Here is a 16,748-nt window from a genome sequence, read left to right on the forward strand (position 1 = left end):
ACCCACCGTTTCACCAGGCTCCCTGGTGTCAGCCACGTGTGTAGTTCAGGGGGCACGTCAGATCAGAGCGCTCCCCTCTGGTGCAGTTTGTCGTGGCCTTGCTGCCGTACTCTCTCCTCTGCAGTGGCGGTGAGGGCCTTTAATCTCTGCCCTCGTGCTGCTCTACTGTTGTAAAGGATACTGGATGCAGAATTAAGCAGAAATCTTTTAATGATATTGAGGAGCTGCTTGCAGCATGGCAACTGCTTTTAGTCGCAAGCAGTAACTGTCCACACTTGAAACATTACATTCTTAATGACATACAATAGTTCTAAATGACATGTAGAAATTCTAAACATTGTTAACATTACCAGAATGCTAATAAAGAATAAGAACACAACACATTCCCCTTTCTTCAGAATTGAGAAAAAAAACACAACTAAGAAAAATTAAACCAAAGAGCAGTTCATAAAACAGACAATATAAACTTCCAAAAATTACTTACAAATTACTTATTACTGACAATATAATCTTTCAAACACAACGGAACCATCCTCTTCCTCAAAGAATGACTAGAAACATTCTCAACAAAAGTGGATGAAGAAGATGACTCTTGCGATAGTTGTAAATTGTCTGCTACTTCACCACCAGAAGTGGTAGAGACATCAATCACAGCTTCATTAGCGTTACTACCACTGGAAGAAACAGTAAAGTCAAAATTAACATTACGGTCATTGGTGTTACCACCACTGGAAAGGGTAGCTGAGTCAAGGTTAACATTACTGTCCACAGAAACCACCTCACCAGGAACACCACCACTGAAGTCATCAGATAACAAATCATAATCAACAGTCTGTTCACAAGGAACATAGTTGCTTCTAGCAATTCTGTTTAGATTCCAAACCTTTCCATCACTTAATTTAACTGCATTTAATAAAACTTCAATCACTTGAATAGGTTCAGAAAAACGGTTTTCACTCTTAGAAACCCAACCAGGTTTTTTGATACGTACACAGTCTTCAATACTTATCACAGAAGGTTTAGTACCATGTTTAATATCATAGTATGCTTTGCATTATTATGTGTTAATTCCATGCGTGCACGCACCTCATCATTGGGCCAGGGCTGGGCGTCAGACGAAAATAATCAAGGAGAGAATTATGAACGAGGATTATGGCCTCTCATAAGTACAAAAGGAGAAAAACCTGTGGCATCATTACATGTGACACGATACGCCCAAACAGTTTTCCCTACTTGAGTGGACCAATCTAAATTACTGTTGAACGCTAGTTGAATGGTGTTTTTTAGGACTCCGTTAAACCTTTCCTTCATTCCATTACCACTCTGGTTATAGAGGGAAGTGGTTTTATGAGTGAAACCCAGTTTCTTAAAATAAGATTTGACTGTGAGAGACAAAAATTGTACACCGTTATCACTGAAAATGCATGAAGGAATACCTACAGCGACAAAAGTTTCATTAAGAAACTGTAAAGCAGACTCAGTATCTGCATTGTTGACAACTTTAACCACAGGCCACCAAGGGCCATATGTATCAAAGGGTTTCACCCATTCTGTGTCTATGGGAAAATATGTTCATACATTTGGACCCTAGAGAATAAATCAATAAGGGCAATGAGGTAATAATAAGCTATGGTCCCATAATGTCAACTGCAACAACTTCCCAAGGGTTTTTTGGTATTAATCCATTGGACATAGGAGGGCGAAAAGTTTTTAAAGACTTATCAAAAGTGGAACAAGGAATGCATTCCCTTACAACTTTTTCAAATTGAGAGTCCATTCCTGGCCACCAAAACAAACTTTTCATAATTGATTTAGTTCTAACGATGTGAGGGTGATCCTCATGACAAAATTCCACAATGCATTTGCGAAAATTTCCAGGAGAAATAATCCTTTCACCTCTTAACAAAGTAGTATCCACTATAGTTAACTCAGACCTTATTTCCCAGAAAGGTCCGACGGAAAAGCTTAAAATTTCTCTTTTTTTAATTTAATTTAATTTAATTTAATTTGCGTGTTTATATAGCGCTAGAATCACTCCCGGGGGAGTATCTCCGCGCTTCGACCGCTGCGAAACCCTTCCTGGCTTCCCTGAGAGATGGTCGCTTAATGGGTATCTCCAGGGTGAGACCAAGCATCCCCGGCGGTCTGGTGGGGCCGTTAGTGAAGATGAGGCAAGCTAATGCCCAGAGTTGCCGAGTGTGATCGCTGATCAGAGTGGGCACCGAGGCGAGAGAATTATCGAGTCCGCTGACCCTGGTCCAGAAACCTGCCGCGCCGGGAATCGAACCCTGGTCCCAGGCCGTCCTCTGCTCTCGGGTCTGCCGCCTCATCTTTCCTGTACTCGATACTCTAGTCTTCTTTGTCGATGGCTGCCAACCCATTGTCATGAAGGAGAGCGACCGGTAAATCATTCCATTCACTGTCTTCACATTTTTGAAGCATGACTGGCATTCTAGACAGGAAATCAGTGAAAACATTTTGCATTCTCATTGAGATTTTAACAAGTCTCGCCGATGCAGTGATTGCTCCATCAGTAGTTAAAATTTTTACTAATGGTTTATGGTCGCAACAAAGTGTGCAAGCCTTACCCCACATAAAATGTTTAAAATGCTTCAACGCCGAAGTGCATGCCAAGGCCTCCCTTTCAATGATGGGGTACTTCTCCTCACAAGGCGACAGGGATCACGAAGCGTAAGCAATGATACTTTCCTTCTCATGCCTGCCTAACTGTGATAACCTAGCACCAAGACCCTTACTGCTTGCGTCCGTGGTAACAACACTGTCCATCAAAGGGTTAAAACTGGAGAGTGCAGAGGATTTGGCAATGGATTGTTTAATGGATACAAAATCACTGTCACAAGCAGCTGACCAAACAAAAGTAGAGTTCTTTTTAAGAAGCGGGCGAATGTTAAATGTTTTTTCTGAAAAGTTGGGGACATATTTTGAACAAAATTCAGCCATACCTAGAAAGAAACGTACATCATCCTTACTAGTAGGTACAGGAGCCCCTGAGATGGCAGAAACAAGGGTGGGATTGGGTTTGACACCATGTTCATCGATAATATGACCCAAATATGTGACACTTCTTTGTGCAAACTTGCACTTTGAATGTTCTACTGCGAGTCCTTTCTCTTGTAGAATGCTAAACACTGTTTTTAATCAATTTAAATGCTCTTCCTCACTAGCTCCATAAACAAGGATATCATCTTGAAAAAAAGTGACTCCATGTACACTGCTGAAAAGTTGAAACATCAAACGCTGAAAAACAGCAGCAGCTGAGGCTAGCCCGAAGGGCATACGCTTATATTGAAAACACACAAAAGGGGTGATAAAAGAAGTCAATTTCATTGATTCAGGGCATAAAGAGATCTGGTGGTACGCAAATGACAAGTCTATTGGGGAAAACCATTGCGCATTAACCAAGCACGTAACCATCTCATTTATCTTTGGTAATGGAAATTTGTCTACCTCAATATTATTATTTAAATGCCTTAAGTCAACACAGAGCCTAATTTTACCATTAATCCGTCTGGCTACAACGATCGGAGAAATCCAATCAGATGTTTCGATAGGCTCGATAATGTTAGCAGAAACAAGTTTATCTAATTCCTTTGAGACCTCCTCCCGCACCAGTATGGGAATATTACGGGATTTATGCACCTTGGGAGAAGCATCTTGTTTGAGGATAATTTTATGCTCAAACCCCTTAAAATTCCCCAAGACTTCACTAAACACTTTAGGAAATTGAGCTAAAATTTGAGTGCCTACAGTACCGCCTTTATCAACTACAAGGACTTGTTCTTTACTGTTGGGATCAAGGATGATATGCAACTGTTTCTGATCAAACCATCCTAAAACAGTTGGACCAGTTTTTGCAATGTATAATTTCCCTCTGTACTCCAACAGGAGCCAAGAAGATCTATGGGATCACTGCCATATCCTTCAGGATGTATATCAGGCTCTAATAATTGGCTCCCTACTTTTTGCACAAAAGTTGAATTCCAAAGTTCACTATTGATAATAGTTTAAGGAGATCCTGAGTCAGCGTACATTTCAACTTACACACTGCCTATTTCCATTAGGCACACAGGTTTGTTCCTACAAGATTCATCACAAATATTTAGTACTAAGTTATCTTGTACGTTCACTACAAAACTACCAACATCCCCAGAGACTTCCCCTGTCTTATTATTTGTAAGGTAATCATTTTCAGTTTCCTCCATATTAGATACAAACGTTACATTACCTCTTCTTCTATTACAAACCTTAGCAAAATGCCCTCTGATGGTACAATTGGTAGATTTGGACTTGATGGCAGGGCAATTTTTACCATGCGCTAAATGTTCTAAACTCCCACTTCTATAACATTTAGATTGAAATGTAGGCATAGGTTTATCTTTACCATAAGCAAAAACTTTTTCTCTTTCATTTGGAATGGATACTTTACTAACAACATCACTCGCATTGTGATCCTGTTTGAGAACATTTGCACATCTACCAGAAATTTCCGCCTTACGGACAATGGCGAGAACATCATCCAAAAGGGCATTGCCATTTTCCCATAGTCGGTCTTGTATCACAGGGTTGCTAGTATGCATGACTACTTGATCTCTTATCAAGTCGTCCTGTATAACACCGAGCTTACAATCAAGTGCTGATCTTTTCAAATCAGATACATATTGATCAACTGTCTCAGTCTTATTCTGTTTCCTTGAGAAAAACTTATATCTTGTTATGCCAATACAAACCTTTGGTGTAAAGTAAGTGTCCAAATGAAGGAGGGCTAAAGCATGTACTACACACTAAAAACGGATCGAAACGCCATCGACAACTATGAGCACCTTACACACATGGAATGTTTTATTTGCCCTTTAAAAGTGTCAAGGTGTCAATATTGTTCTGTTTTATAATCAAAACTGTGCGATTAACAAGTTTACAGAACGTTAAGCTCTTGCCTAAGCCCTTTTGTTTGTTCCCTTTAATTGTTCCCTGTCCTGAAATTTCTTTTGTGATTGACTGGGTACAGGCTTGTATATTGTGTGTTATTCATGTTATACATTGACTGAAAAGTAAATACCAAGACCTCTGCCCGGCTGGGCATGTCATTTTTGAATATAGCAACGACTTTGTCTATATTTATTGATTAAGCATTATTATTTGTAAGGGACCTCTGTTGCCTTAATAATCATAGCCGCCAGTGTCAATAGCTACGATACAGTGACAGACTTCAGCTTTGGCTGATCTCCGTGTCACTGATGGTTTAAGATGGGGTTTGGCCTCTCTTCAGGACCAGGCTCCCGGGATAACTCTATATGATTGGACAGTGGAGTTGTCTACTTAGGTCATTGCAAGAGCAAGTGTCGTGAATAGCATTAGGAAAATAAAATCTTGTTAAGTTAGGTAATAAAACTAAATGACCTGGTGGGAAATTATGATAAAGCATCTCTTAATAAAGATAACCTGTGTTTGAGAGGAAGCACAGTATGAGTAACCCTCAAAACCACCAGAAGGGTAAGAAGGGTAACATCAGCTGTAAAAAAAAGTATTAAAATAAATATATATATATATATTATATAACAGATATCTTTATATATAATGGTTAGTGTGTGGGTTTCATGCATCACCCACCTATACACTGTTGGGAGTAGTTTCTAAATCAGACTCCGCTCAAAGGCAGTCATCCTGAGATGGTGTGGAAAAAAGCAGTAACTGTAGAAAGGCTGAAGAAAGCTCCAGACTTCTGAGGGTCTTTGATTATGTGAAACCAGTCGACCTTGTCTACGGTTTGAATGGAAAATATATTGGTCTGCGGTTAAGTACTTTTCTTTCAATTCTTGTAGGTTGGTTAGTGTTTCTGCTTTATAAGAAACAGTGGAACTTAGCTTATTTAACATATGCACAATGTGGTATAGAAACACAATGGAGACTATACAAATCAAGATATCCTGACCCAGCCGGGAAAGGAGTTTATTTTCAAAACACAATGTCAAGTATACATTATAATAATCACACGACACAAGCCTGTGCCGTACTGACAAAGAAAGGAAAAATAGATATAGGGTGAAAAAGAGGGTGTTTTTCAGGCAAGGAAAAAGAGAGCAAAGACAGGGCACTGCGTAAAATTCAGAGGTTGCTAGCAGTGTCACCTGGAGTGGAATTTACACAAATATTTAAACAATGATATGAGTGTCAACCCACTCTTGGGTGTCGACGTTTCGATCCCTATAGCTCTAATAAATGCATGGGATCATCATCAGGACTTACATAATAAAGAAACATGCCTGAATGAGACAAGCCTGTTGGGGAGAAAAAACAAAGAAGAAAGAATTTCTTTAAAGATCCGTTTGCCAACAAGGAACAGTATAGAAGCTAGATGCCCACGTTGTAAAACATTCGAAATCGCAGTGCTTGAACCAGTGCGCGGTGTTTTGTGTCCAGTAAAAAGTTTAAAAATTAATAAATTAAAGGTTTCACAAAGCTTAGTTACACAATATCCGGAATCGCAGTGGCATGCGTGAGGTTCATTTATCTATTGAACTTTGTGGTGAGAGTGGTTATAAATTACAGTGCAGTGAAAATGCAAGGTTTTTACTCCTCTAATGTTTAGAGTATTTAAACCGGCGAGGGAACACAGTCTGTGGGGGGGCTGAAAGTATCCCCAAGGAACCTTGCAGTGAAGGTCCGGGTCTGGTGGCTCAGTGGACTAATGCGTCCACTGCAGGGGCCTGTGTTCGACCTCATAGTCACAGGTTCAAATCCCGGCGGGTCCACTCAGCCTTTCATCCATCTGCGGTCGATAAAATGAGTACCATTGAGTTGGGTAACAATAAACATCTGTTATTCAGCGCCAAGAAACCGCTGGGTGAACGTGCGCTTTACAAATACACATGTTATGTTATGTTATGTTATGTTTATGTTAGGTCTCCTTGTGCTTTGAACGGGGGTGGTGGTAGTGTCAGGCTCAAGAGGCAGACAGAGCCTGGTATTTGAAAATTCCAACCCATTTCCTCCCTTTGCTAGAGCACTAGTTGATACACTTATTCAGCGTATAAAACATACGCAGCGGTAGCGCATCCACGTGGTAATAAGTGGAATTCACCGATTTACTTGGTATGGTGGTTTGCACGTTTCTCTGTGCATGGATCAGACGGCCGTACTGAAAACCAAGAGATTAGTCAGGGATTATGACGGGGGATTGAGAGTGCAAGCATAGAGCCTCCGTCTAGGAGTGGAACGAAGTTACCTTTAGATTAAGTACACACGCCGGAAACAAAAGTCGGAGGGCATGTATTGGTCTCTCCTTGGGCGTCAGTGTTCCGATTAGTTTGCGCTCTGGTGAAAAGAAAATTACGCTTAGCGTGATCTGGAGAGCAGGGTTCGTAATGTGTCTTATAATTGAGAGAGTAAACTTACGCAGTCCAGAATAGGGCTTGCCTCGCCCTGGGGTTCAACCCTGCTCTCCAGATCACGCTAAGCGTAATTTTCTTTTCACCAGAGCGCAAACTAATCGGAACACTGACGCCCAAGGAGAGAGCCATACATGCCCTCCGACTTTTGTTTCCGGCGTGTGTACTTAATCTAAAGGTAACTTCGTTCCACTCCTAGACGGAGGCTCTATGCTTGCACTCTCAATCCCCCGTCATAATCCCTGACTAATCTCTTGGTTTTCAGTACGGCCGTCTGATCCATGCACAGAGAAACGTGCAAACCACCATACCAAGTAAATCGGTGAATTCCACTTATTACCACGTGGATGCGCTACCGCTGGGTATGTTTTATACGCTGAATAAGTGTATCAACTAGTGCTCTAGCAAAGGGAGGAAATGGGTTGGAATTTTCAAATACCAGGCTCTGTCTGCCTCTTGAGCCTGACACTACCACCACCCCCGTTCAGAAGCACAAGGAGACCTTCACTGCAAGGTTCCTTGGGGATACTTTCAGCCCCCCCACAGACTGTGTTCCCTCGCCGGTTTAAATACTCTAAACATTAGAGGAGTAAAAACCTTGCATTTTCACTGCACTGTAATTTATAACCACTCTCACCACAAAGTTCAATAGATAAATGAACCTCACGCATGCCACTGCGATTCCGGATATTGTGTAACTAAGCTTTGTGAAACCTTTAATTTATTAATTTTTAAACTTTTTACTGGACACAAAACACCGCGCACTGGTTCAAGCACTGCGATTTCGAATGTTTTACAACGTGGGCATCTAGCTTCTATACTGTTCCTTGTTGGCAAACGGATCTTTAAAGAAATTCTTTCTTCTTTGTTTTTTCTCCCCAACAGGCTTGTCTCATTCAGGCATGTTTCTTTATTATGTAAGTCCTGATGATGATCCCATGCATTTATTAGAGCTATAGGGATCGAAACGTCGACACCCAAGAGTGGGTTGACACTCATATCATTGTTTAAATATTTGTGTAAATTCCACTCCAGGTGACACTGCTAGCAACCTCTGAATTTTACGCAGTGCCCTGTCTTTGCTCTCTTTTTCCTTGCCTGAAAAACACCCTCTTTTTCACCCTATATCTATTTTTCCTTTCTTTGTCAGTACGGCACAGGCTTGTGTCGTGTGATTATTATAATGTATACTTGACATTGTGTTTTGAAAATAAACTCCTTTCCCGGCTGGGTCAGGATATCTTGATTTGTATAGTCTCCATTGTGTTTCTATACCACATTGTGCATATGTTAAATAAGCTAAGTTCCACTGTTTCTTATAACGAAGTTATACCCATGGTTCTTAGCTATCCGTTGGGTTCCCCTTGTCCTTATAAAATAGGTTAGTGTTTCTGAAGCACATAGTGATAGTGTTATCACCCCTGAGCATGCCATCTCTACCAGAAGTATTTCCAAATTCATAGGTTTGAGCCCGCTTGTGTCGTCCCCATCAGACACGAGCGAGGAGTAGACCCTATGATGTACTAAGCCACCCATGATTGGGAGAGTTCAGCGTCCTTTAAAGATTTCTTTACATTGAGCACAGTTATACGTTTAAAATATGCCTATACAAGCCTTAGTCTGAATTCAGTTAGGTGAAACTGTCTTGGGTTACCCTAGATCGATTATCAAGAATGATTTATGTCATCTAAGCCACTGCTAACAAGCCAGCACTTTAGATCAGAGTCTCCGTTTTAAGTAACAGAATGTGGATGCAGACGACAGCCTTCTCTCCATCCCTAGGCAGAAGGTATTTGATGGTGGCATACTCGAGGCTAAGCAGTCTAGCCCATTCATACTCACTTAGGCTTTCAATCGTTTGGAACGGAGTCAAGATCATTCAGGCTTAGGAGTGTTCTGCCTGTCTAACCCAGAAGGCATGGTGAGTCCTGCAGGGCTGGTGGTCTTAAACGTTTACATCCAATGTTTTTTTTAAAAAGTGTATTGCATTTTGTCTTATTGATATTGTTATTCTTGAATGTATATTGAAATGTTATTATTGTTTAAATAGCTGCTGTCAAAGTCTCTGTCAACACACAGAAACTTATGAATTCCGCTACCGATAACATTTCTGTTGATTAGTTTTAAGTGTTTGGATATGGCTACACATTCACTGTAGTCCAAATCTTTTGGATCTGGCCTGTTTGTGGTGTGATAGAGAAATAAATGGGAACCTGTGTGTGGTGAATGGGAAACCCGCCTTATCCCACTTGTCCATATGTAGTTTACTTCACTCCTACTTGTGTTTTCCACCTTTATTTACTGACTCTGTTCCCTGTAGGCTCCTGGATACGGCGATGTAAGACTATCTTTGGAAACGATACCAGACACTGTAAACCTGGAGGAGCCTTTCGAGATAACATGTAAAATAACCAACTGCAGGTAGTGTCATCTTCTGTCAGACAAGTCAAGCAATGTTTAGTGGCACATCTATGAATGTCAGTGCCAAATATGTGCATTGTTCTTTTCGTGGCATTTTTATGTGAGTAAAAGTACCTCAATAATTGTCATTACGTCAGCGTTGTAATCTGAACATCAAAATTGTATTATTTTCGTGAGAGTCTTAGACATCGATAAGCATGCAGCAGTTGATAGTGTAGTGTTTATTATACTACTCAGCCAGGAACTGTGTGTCAGATTCACACACACACACACACACACACAGAGCCACACACACACACACATAGACACACACACACAGAGCCACACACACACAGAGCCACACACACACAGAGCCACACACACACAGAGCCACACACACACAGAGCCACACACACACAGCCACACACACACACACACACACACACACACAGCCACACACAGACACAGAGCCACACACAGACACAGAGCCACACACACACGCAGAGCCACACACAGACGCAGAGCCACACACAGACGCAGAGCCACACACAGACGCAGAGCCACACACAGACGCAGAGCCACACACAGACGCAGAGCCACACACAGACGCAGAGCCACACGCCACACGCCAGACGCAGAGCCACACACAGACGCAGAGCCACACACAGACGCAGAGCCACACACAGACGCAGAGCCACACACAGACGCAGAGCCACACACAGACGCAGAGCCACACACAGACGCAGAGCCACACACAGAGCCACACTCATACGCAGAGCCACACTCGCACACAGAGCCACACTCGCACACAGAGCCACACTCGCACACAGAGCCACACTCGCACACAGAGCCACACTCGCACACAGAGCCACACACAGGGAATAGAGGCCAGAAAAACGCCCACAACATGGGAACAGGGGTAGGAAAGCAAGCACAACATGGGAACAGGGGGCAGGAAAGCAAGCACAACGAGGGGGCAGGAGAGCAAGCACAACCAGGGGGCAGGAGAGCAAGCACAACCAGGGGATAGGAGAGCAAGCACAAACAACGAGGGGGCAGGAGAGCAAGCACAACCAACGCGGGGGGCAGGAGAGCAAGCACAAACAACAAGGGGGCAGGAGAGCAAGCACAACCAACGCGAGGGGCAGGAGAGCAAGCACAACCAACGCGGGGGGAAGGAGAGCAAGCACAACGAGGGGGCAGGAGAGCAAGCACAACCAAAGAGGGGGCAGGAGAGCAAGCACAACCAACGAGAGGGCAGGAGAGCAAGCACAACCAACGAGGGGGCAGGAGAGCAATCACAACCAACGAGGGGGCAGGAGAGCAAGCACAACAAGTGGGCAGGAGAGCCAACACAACGAGTGGGCAGGAGAGCAAGCACAAACCCCTTACCTGCCTTATCCAAAATCCTGCTCGTCCCGGCATCCACATCGTAATTCAAATAATAGGTACTATGGTCCTGTTCGCAATGTGGTCAAACATAGCAATTAACAATGATCACCATTTCACCCAGCTCGCCATGGGGGATAAAACTTGTGGCACAATTAAGCATATCAGGCTTAAACGAAGGTGCACGGGGTACGCTGCGATTATTTTATCCCGTTCAAACTGAGCAGACTAACACGCTCCCCTCTGTTTAAATGCGTGTAACACGAGACGCGGGCCTGCAACCCCGCGATAGCGCCCCCTAAGGTCCTGGGTATGCCATGACAAAACTACAGAGTTGATAACGCCATTTTGCCCCTCTCGACCCTGCGGGAGTGGGTGGGGGGGGGAGCGGCCTCCGTGCGTGGCCGCCATTATACATTGGGCCAACAAACCGGACGCCGGCATCCACATCGTAATTCAAATAATACGTACTATGCTCCTGTTCGCAATGTGGTCGAACATGGCAATTAACAATGATCGCCATATCATCCAGCTCGCCATGGCCCGCGATAGCGCCCCCTAAGGTCCTGGGTATGCTATGACAAAACCACAGGGTTGGGAACGCCATTTTGCCCTCGCGGCCCCGCGGGAGTGGGGGGTGGGGAGGGAGCGGCCTCCGTGCGTAGCCGCCATTTTACATCGGGCCAACAAACCGGTAGCCGCCCATTTTGCATTACAGTTAAGCAGTGGCCGGAAAACTACGCTTATTCGACTAGGGTGCATTAATTGATAACATTAAGCAGGATCCGAACCTGCACGGCAGACCCTATTTTATTTCGCCCTCGACTCGTGCCCGCCATTTTACCTCAGGCCAACAAACCGAACGCCGCACATAATGATTTAGGCAGCGGCCGCCAAACTAAGCTTATTTGACCAGAGGCAGGACGTCCCAGAGCACAGTGTAATGGCCCTCACCGTCTCAACCTTGGGAGCTCGGGGCGATGTCAAGCAAGTTGGAGACTCACCCTGCAGCTGCTGCGGCGGAGCTAAGCCAGGTCCGTCCGGCGCTGCTGGCTGTGTCGGGATCCGGGCTCGGCCTCTCTCTCTCCCCACCGCGCTTGCCTCCGAAATGTGAATCCTATAAAAACGAATGTAAAAAGAATCTGGTCCACTACAGCTATGGTTGGCTAATCCCTGTTGCGCTTGCTCGTAAACAGATTATGTTTAAGGAACAGTTGGATGTGGTATATGATAAAAAAGTATTTCTTTAATTCACTGAAGAAAAGTTAAGTTATGGTTAGCCATGTTTATAAGACCTTTAAAATAGTTTTTTAAAAACTGAATCAGAAATCCTCTTAATAAAACACTGTTCATGTTCAGTTATAGTAGCAAAACAAAACCTATAAACTACTGAAATTACTGGCCCTCCTCATGTGCTGCTACTGACCTTTCATGTGACATCACTCATAGTATATTAAAATACATCGTTGATGACCTCACTGATGCCATCTTTTATGTTAATACTGTTGATTTAGGACTGTGAACTGTAAACAATAAATAAAAAAGGAAATATAAGAAATAAAGTGGCCTATGCCCATATGTATCGGGTTGAATGGCTAAAGAGGAGGCTATATGCAGTGGAAGTTGGCTGCTTGCAAATAGTTAGGGTGTAGGGCCTGCAATCATCGGCTGCTGTGCATGGCTCAAGGCTGTGTGCAGCTGGGGATGTCGACTCACAAATTATTCAGTGCAGGTTCTGACTGAAGCGAGCACAGCTGACCTTGAACTATGTTTAATTTTTTAGTGAATGTCTGAGGTTTGTTTTTAACATACCTTGACAAATTATAACCCAAGCTAACCATAACTTCACTTTATTCTTAATTTACAGTCGTCGGCTTATAGTTATGGTTGAGTTGCGTTTTCCATTGAAAGGGCATTTTTTGATTTGCCTCTAATTCTGGTCTCCTTAATGGATCTACACGAAACTTGGCACTCGCTTAGCATAACCAAGAAAGATTTGACATGACCATTTTTTGCACTTCTGTGCTGAAGGAAAAAAAGTTAAGTGGGGTGGTGGGGAGTCTAAAAACATTTGTTCCATTGTAGGCCCTGTAGTAAATTGTACTTCCAGCTACAGCAGAAACTGCTGAATGCGTTTACACCAAACTTGACAGGAAAGTAGACCTTTACTCAAAAAGTGTGCTTTTTGTGGGGTGGTGTACACTGAATCAATATTTTTTGAGATATCCACATTTAAAAAAAGGGGCAGGTTGGCTGTGAAATAGTTAACCATTGGACATCTTGTCAGTTGAAAACCTTTTTTAATTTGCTTATAGCTTGTATACCATTTGACAAAAATGCATGAAATTTGGCATACTCCGAATAAGTTGAGATTATTTTCAAATGCATGCAGCAGGGGGAGGATGGCAAAAAAAACTGTTCATTTGCTAATAACTTTGGCACAGTGTGAATTTGCAGGTGTCAAAAGTAAAAGAGGATTGGTTTTCTATTGGTATGTTATGTTTTGTGCCAAATCATTGGGCGGGGGGGAGTACCTTTTTAGGGGTACACTGGTGCATTTTCACCCTTTTGTCCACAGGTTCAAAGACCAACAAAATAGAGATCGGCACTGGTGTTGGAATAAATAACAAGTTTATTAATCACTCATGAGTGGGACCACATCCGCAAAGCACTCTCGTGCTGCATGAGGTAGTACACTGAATTCACAAACCATGTCCCTTTTATACTGGTTTTCTGAAATGTAAGTACGTGAACAGAAATAGGAAGAACACGTTTTAGAAATAGTTATCAACAAACAAGGGCAGATGAATAACTACGTGGTCAGCAAAGTGAGAGGGGGAGCAGGAATGCTTATGGCAGCAGTAAATTGTCGACACTTAACATCTTAGACCAGGTGCACTGGCAGCTACAAACCCTCAGCACGTACATTAGTTTTAGCGGAGTCAGGAAGTCAACTAAAATAGATAACACAAGCAGAGTGAAAAGACGAGCAGCAGAGGACTGGAGAATTACGAAGGAAACTAAATGGACACCACAGCCAAAATGGCTGTCGCTTATGCTAAGTAAAATATTACACATTCCACAGGGGGTCAAAGTTAAAGGGGGTGCAGTATCATTGCAGGTATTTCAAGTTTCATTTCGACCAAATGGTGATAGAGGTAAAGAAGGAGTTTGAAGACTTTTTATTCACTAATAACAATGGCACCGTTTGATATATTGCACAAAATTTGACATGGGCAGTTGCCAAATTGAGTATAACTGGGCTAGAGTGTCTAGCCACACAACCACAACGTGAGGCAGAAGGTGGTTGGTCATAGGAATTGGCTACAGGCCTTTGGGCAGTGTAGAATGAATAAATGACAAATCAGTGTAGTGCATCATTAAAACAAAATTACATTCACAACAAAAACACAGTCAAAGGTTAGTTACGGTCCAGAGAACACAGTACCGAATAAGCCCTGGAATTAAACACAGAATGCACACCATAACATCCCCTCCCCATTGTTCAGTACATGCCTTAGCTGACTGCATTAAAAAAATGCTGGTTACAAAGAACAAAACATTACAGGGACGTGAGTTATAGAGTGCGTGGTACATTTATGATATAACTTTGTAAATTTATATTCTGCAATCCCTGTATTAAAAACCCTCTCTAATTTCTCTATAATCGGTGACTTGTGGCTCACCCGGTCTCCCATCATATAGAAATGACATACTTGCTCAGCTGTAATAATTTATTACAGTTGAGCTCAGATGTCACAGTGCCTACTGCCAGCACCAGCAGGTGAGAGGAAAGGCAGCAGTGGTGGCCGCCACATACATAAGGTGGTGGGGCGGGGGAGAGGGGGCGCGCGGGTGGTGAAGTTTAATGATAAAAAGGAGAAACATTTTACATTAAGTTGCCGCCAGCGTCACGCCTGGTGTTTCCTCTTCCTTGTCTCAGCAGGCACTTGCACTGCCTCAGACTCCCTGTCCAATCGGGATTCACCTGGGCGTGTTGGAAAGACGCTCCGCTTAGGTCAGGGAGGCTGTGGGGTTTCTCCAGACCATGTAGAGACTTCCTGAGAAGCCTGCTTTGCCTTCTGCTGCAAGAACACAAGGGATATAAGATGGGTCTATCACAGGATGCAAAGACAAGCATTGTTTGAGGCGCTGGACTTTTTTAGCACCAAATATAGCATTGCGGAAGAGGAAGCCGGACTTTCCCACAGGACAGGCATAAGGGCGTCTGGTGGACCTTTCTTCATGGTCTCCAGCATCAAAGAGTTCTTGATGTCAGCTGCACATGCCGTCCTCGAGAGTGAAAACCAGGCTGACTCCACACGTCTCCATGGTGCGACAAGGCCAGTCTCTAACCCTGAAACATCCATAGACTGAACACCGCACCGTTTGAGTTGGGCCTCGAGCCCTGAGTCAATCCAGAAGCAACACAAAACCTTTCGGCTTTTCTCCTCCAACTGGGATGCCCTGGCCTTCTATTTCTATTTAAAACATTTATAGAGCGCGACAGCTGCCCCAGCCAAGGGGGCGTCCCGGCGCTAACAGCAGCGACAACAGGATTGCCACAGACAGCTGCCTACATAGTAGGAAAAAGAAAGGTTTTAATAGCTTTCCTAAAATCAGTGAGATTGTTAAGGCCACGAATATGGGAGGGCAGAGAGTTCCAAAGAATCGCTGCTCTGTATTGGAAAGAACGACCTCCGGCCCGAGTTTTCCTAACTTGGAAGGCTGGACCGAACTTCAACAGCACCTAGGCCTGATTCTCCTAAAAGCCACACTAGGAGCCGAAATCAATGCTGAATGCTCCTTTGCAACTATCAATCACACAGACGCCGAAGCACCCCTCAGCACCGAAGTCAGACATCATAGAAGGGTCAAACTTTGAGATGCTATTGGAGTTACTTAATGAAAAGCAAAAGAAGCTTTCCATTCACTCAGACACAGGCAGTATTCTTAACAATCCCTCTGCTCCAGGATAGGTACGGTAACCAGCCCTACATCATTCTCACCATTGCCACCCACACCTTCTTCACCACCATGCCACCGCATGTCCTCTGCCTGACCCAAAGAACACTGACTCCGAGCCTTGCAGCCCTTATTACTTAAATTACCCCATGACAAGTCCTTCATGCCACAGGATGGAGATAATTCCCGGGAAAACTTTGTGGTAAACTCCCAAGATGACCCTGGTCTTGAGCCTTACCCTGTCAAACCATTCCCAGCTGCTACTATTACACACTATGTGTTGCTACAAATAGCTGAACAGCACCATCAGGTCAAGTTGCATATGATGCAGGATGAGGGCAGCTTCTTAGTCAAGATCTTCTCCAAGACTAAGCATGAGGTGCATTACCTTCTCCTGCTGAAGGGAATGCTTAGGCTGACCTCCAACAACCAATAAAGGCCAGGGTGTTCACTCTTCAAGTTGATTTGAAAAGTATAAGCCTATCAATCTGCCTTATATCTGTGGATAGATTGCTCCCAACTTCCTATTTGCTCACACTGCCTGTAAAATGGCATCAGTGCAGGCTACAAGAGACACCTTTCCACCGA

At 43.5% G+C, this 16,748-nt stretch overlaps 1 protein-coding gene across 2 annotated transcripts in view; it reads left to right on the forward strand.

The window, feature by feature from the left end:
* Positions 1-16,748, forward strand: part of TRAPPC13 (trafficking protein particle complex subunit 13) — a 373,612-nt gene that overhangs the window by 313,256 nt on the left and 43,608 nt on the right. For both annotated transcript variants that reach the window (XM_086960695.1, XM_086960696.1), the window contains one exon: positions 9,727-9,827. In XM_086960695.1, coding sequence (XP_086816821.1) covers positions 9,727-9,827 — 101 coding nt within the window. The remainder of the gene's footprint in view (positions 1-9,726; positions 9,828-16,748) is intronic.

The sequence above is a fragment of the Lissotriton vulgaris genome, chromosome 3_1 (genome assembly GCF_964263255.1).
Source record: "Lissotriton vulgaris chromosome 3_1, aLisVul1.2, whole genome shotgun sequence".
Classification (NCBI taxonomy): domain Eukaryota; kingdom Metazoa; phylum Chordata; class Amphibia; order Caudata; family Salamandridae; genus Lissotriton; species Lissotriton vulgaris.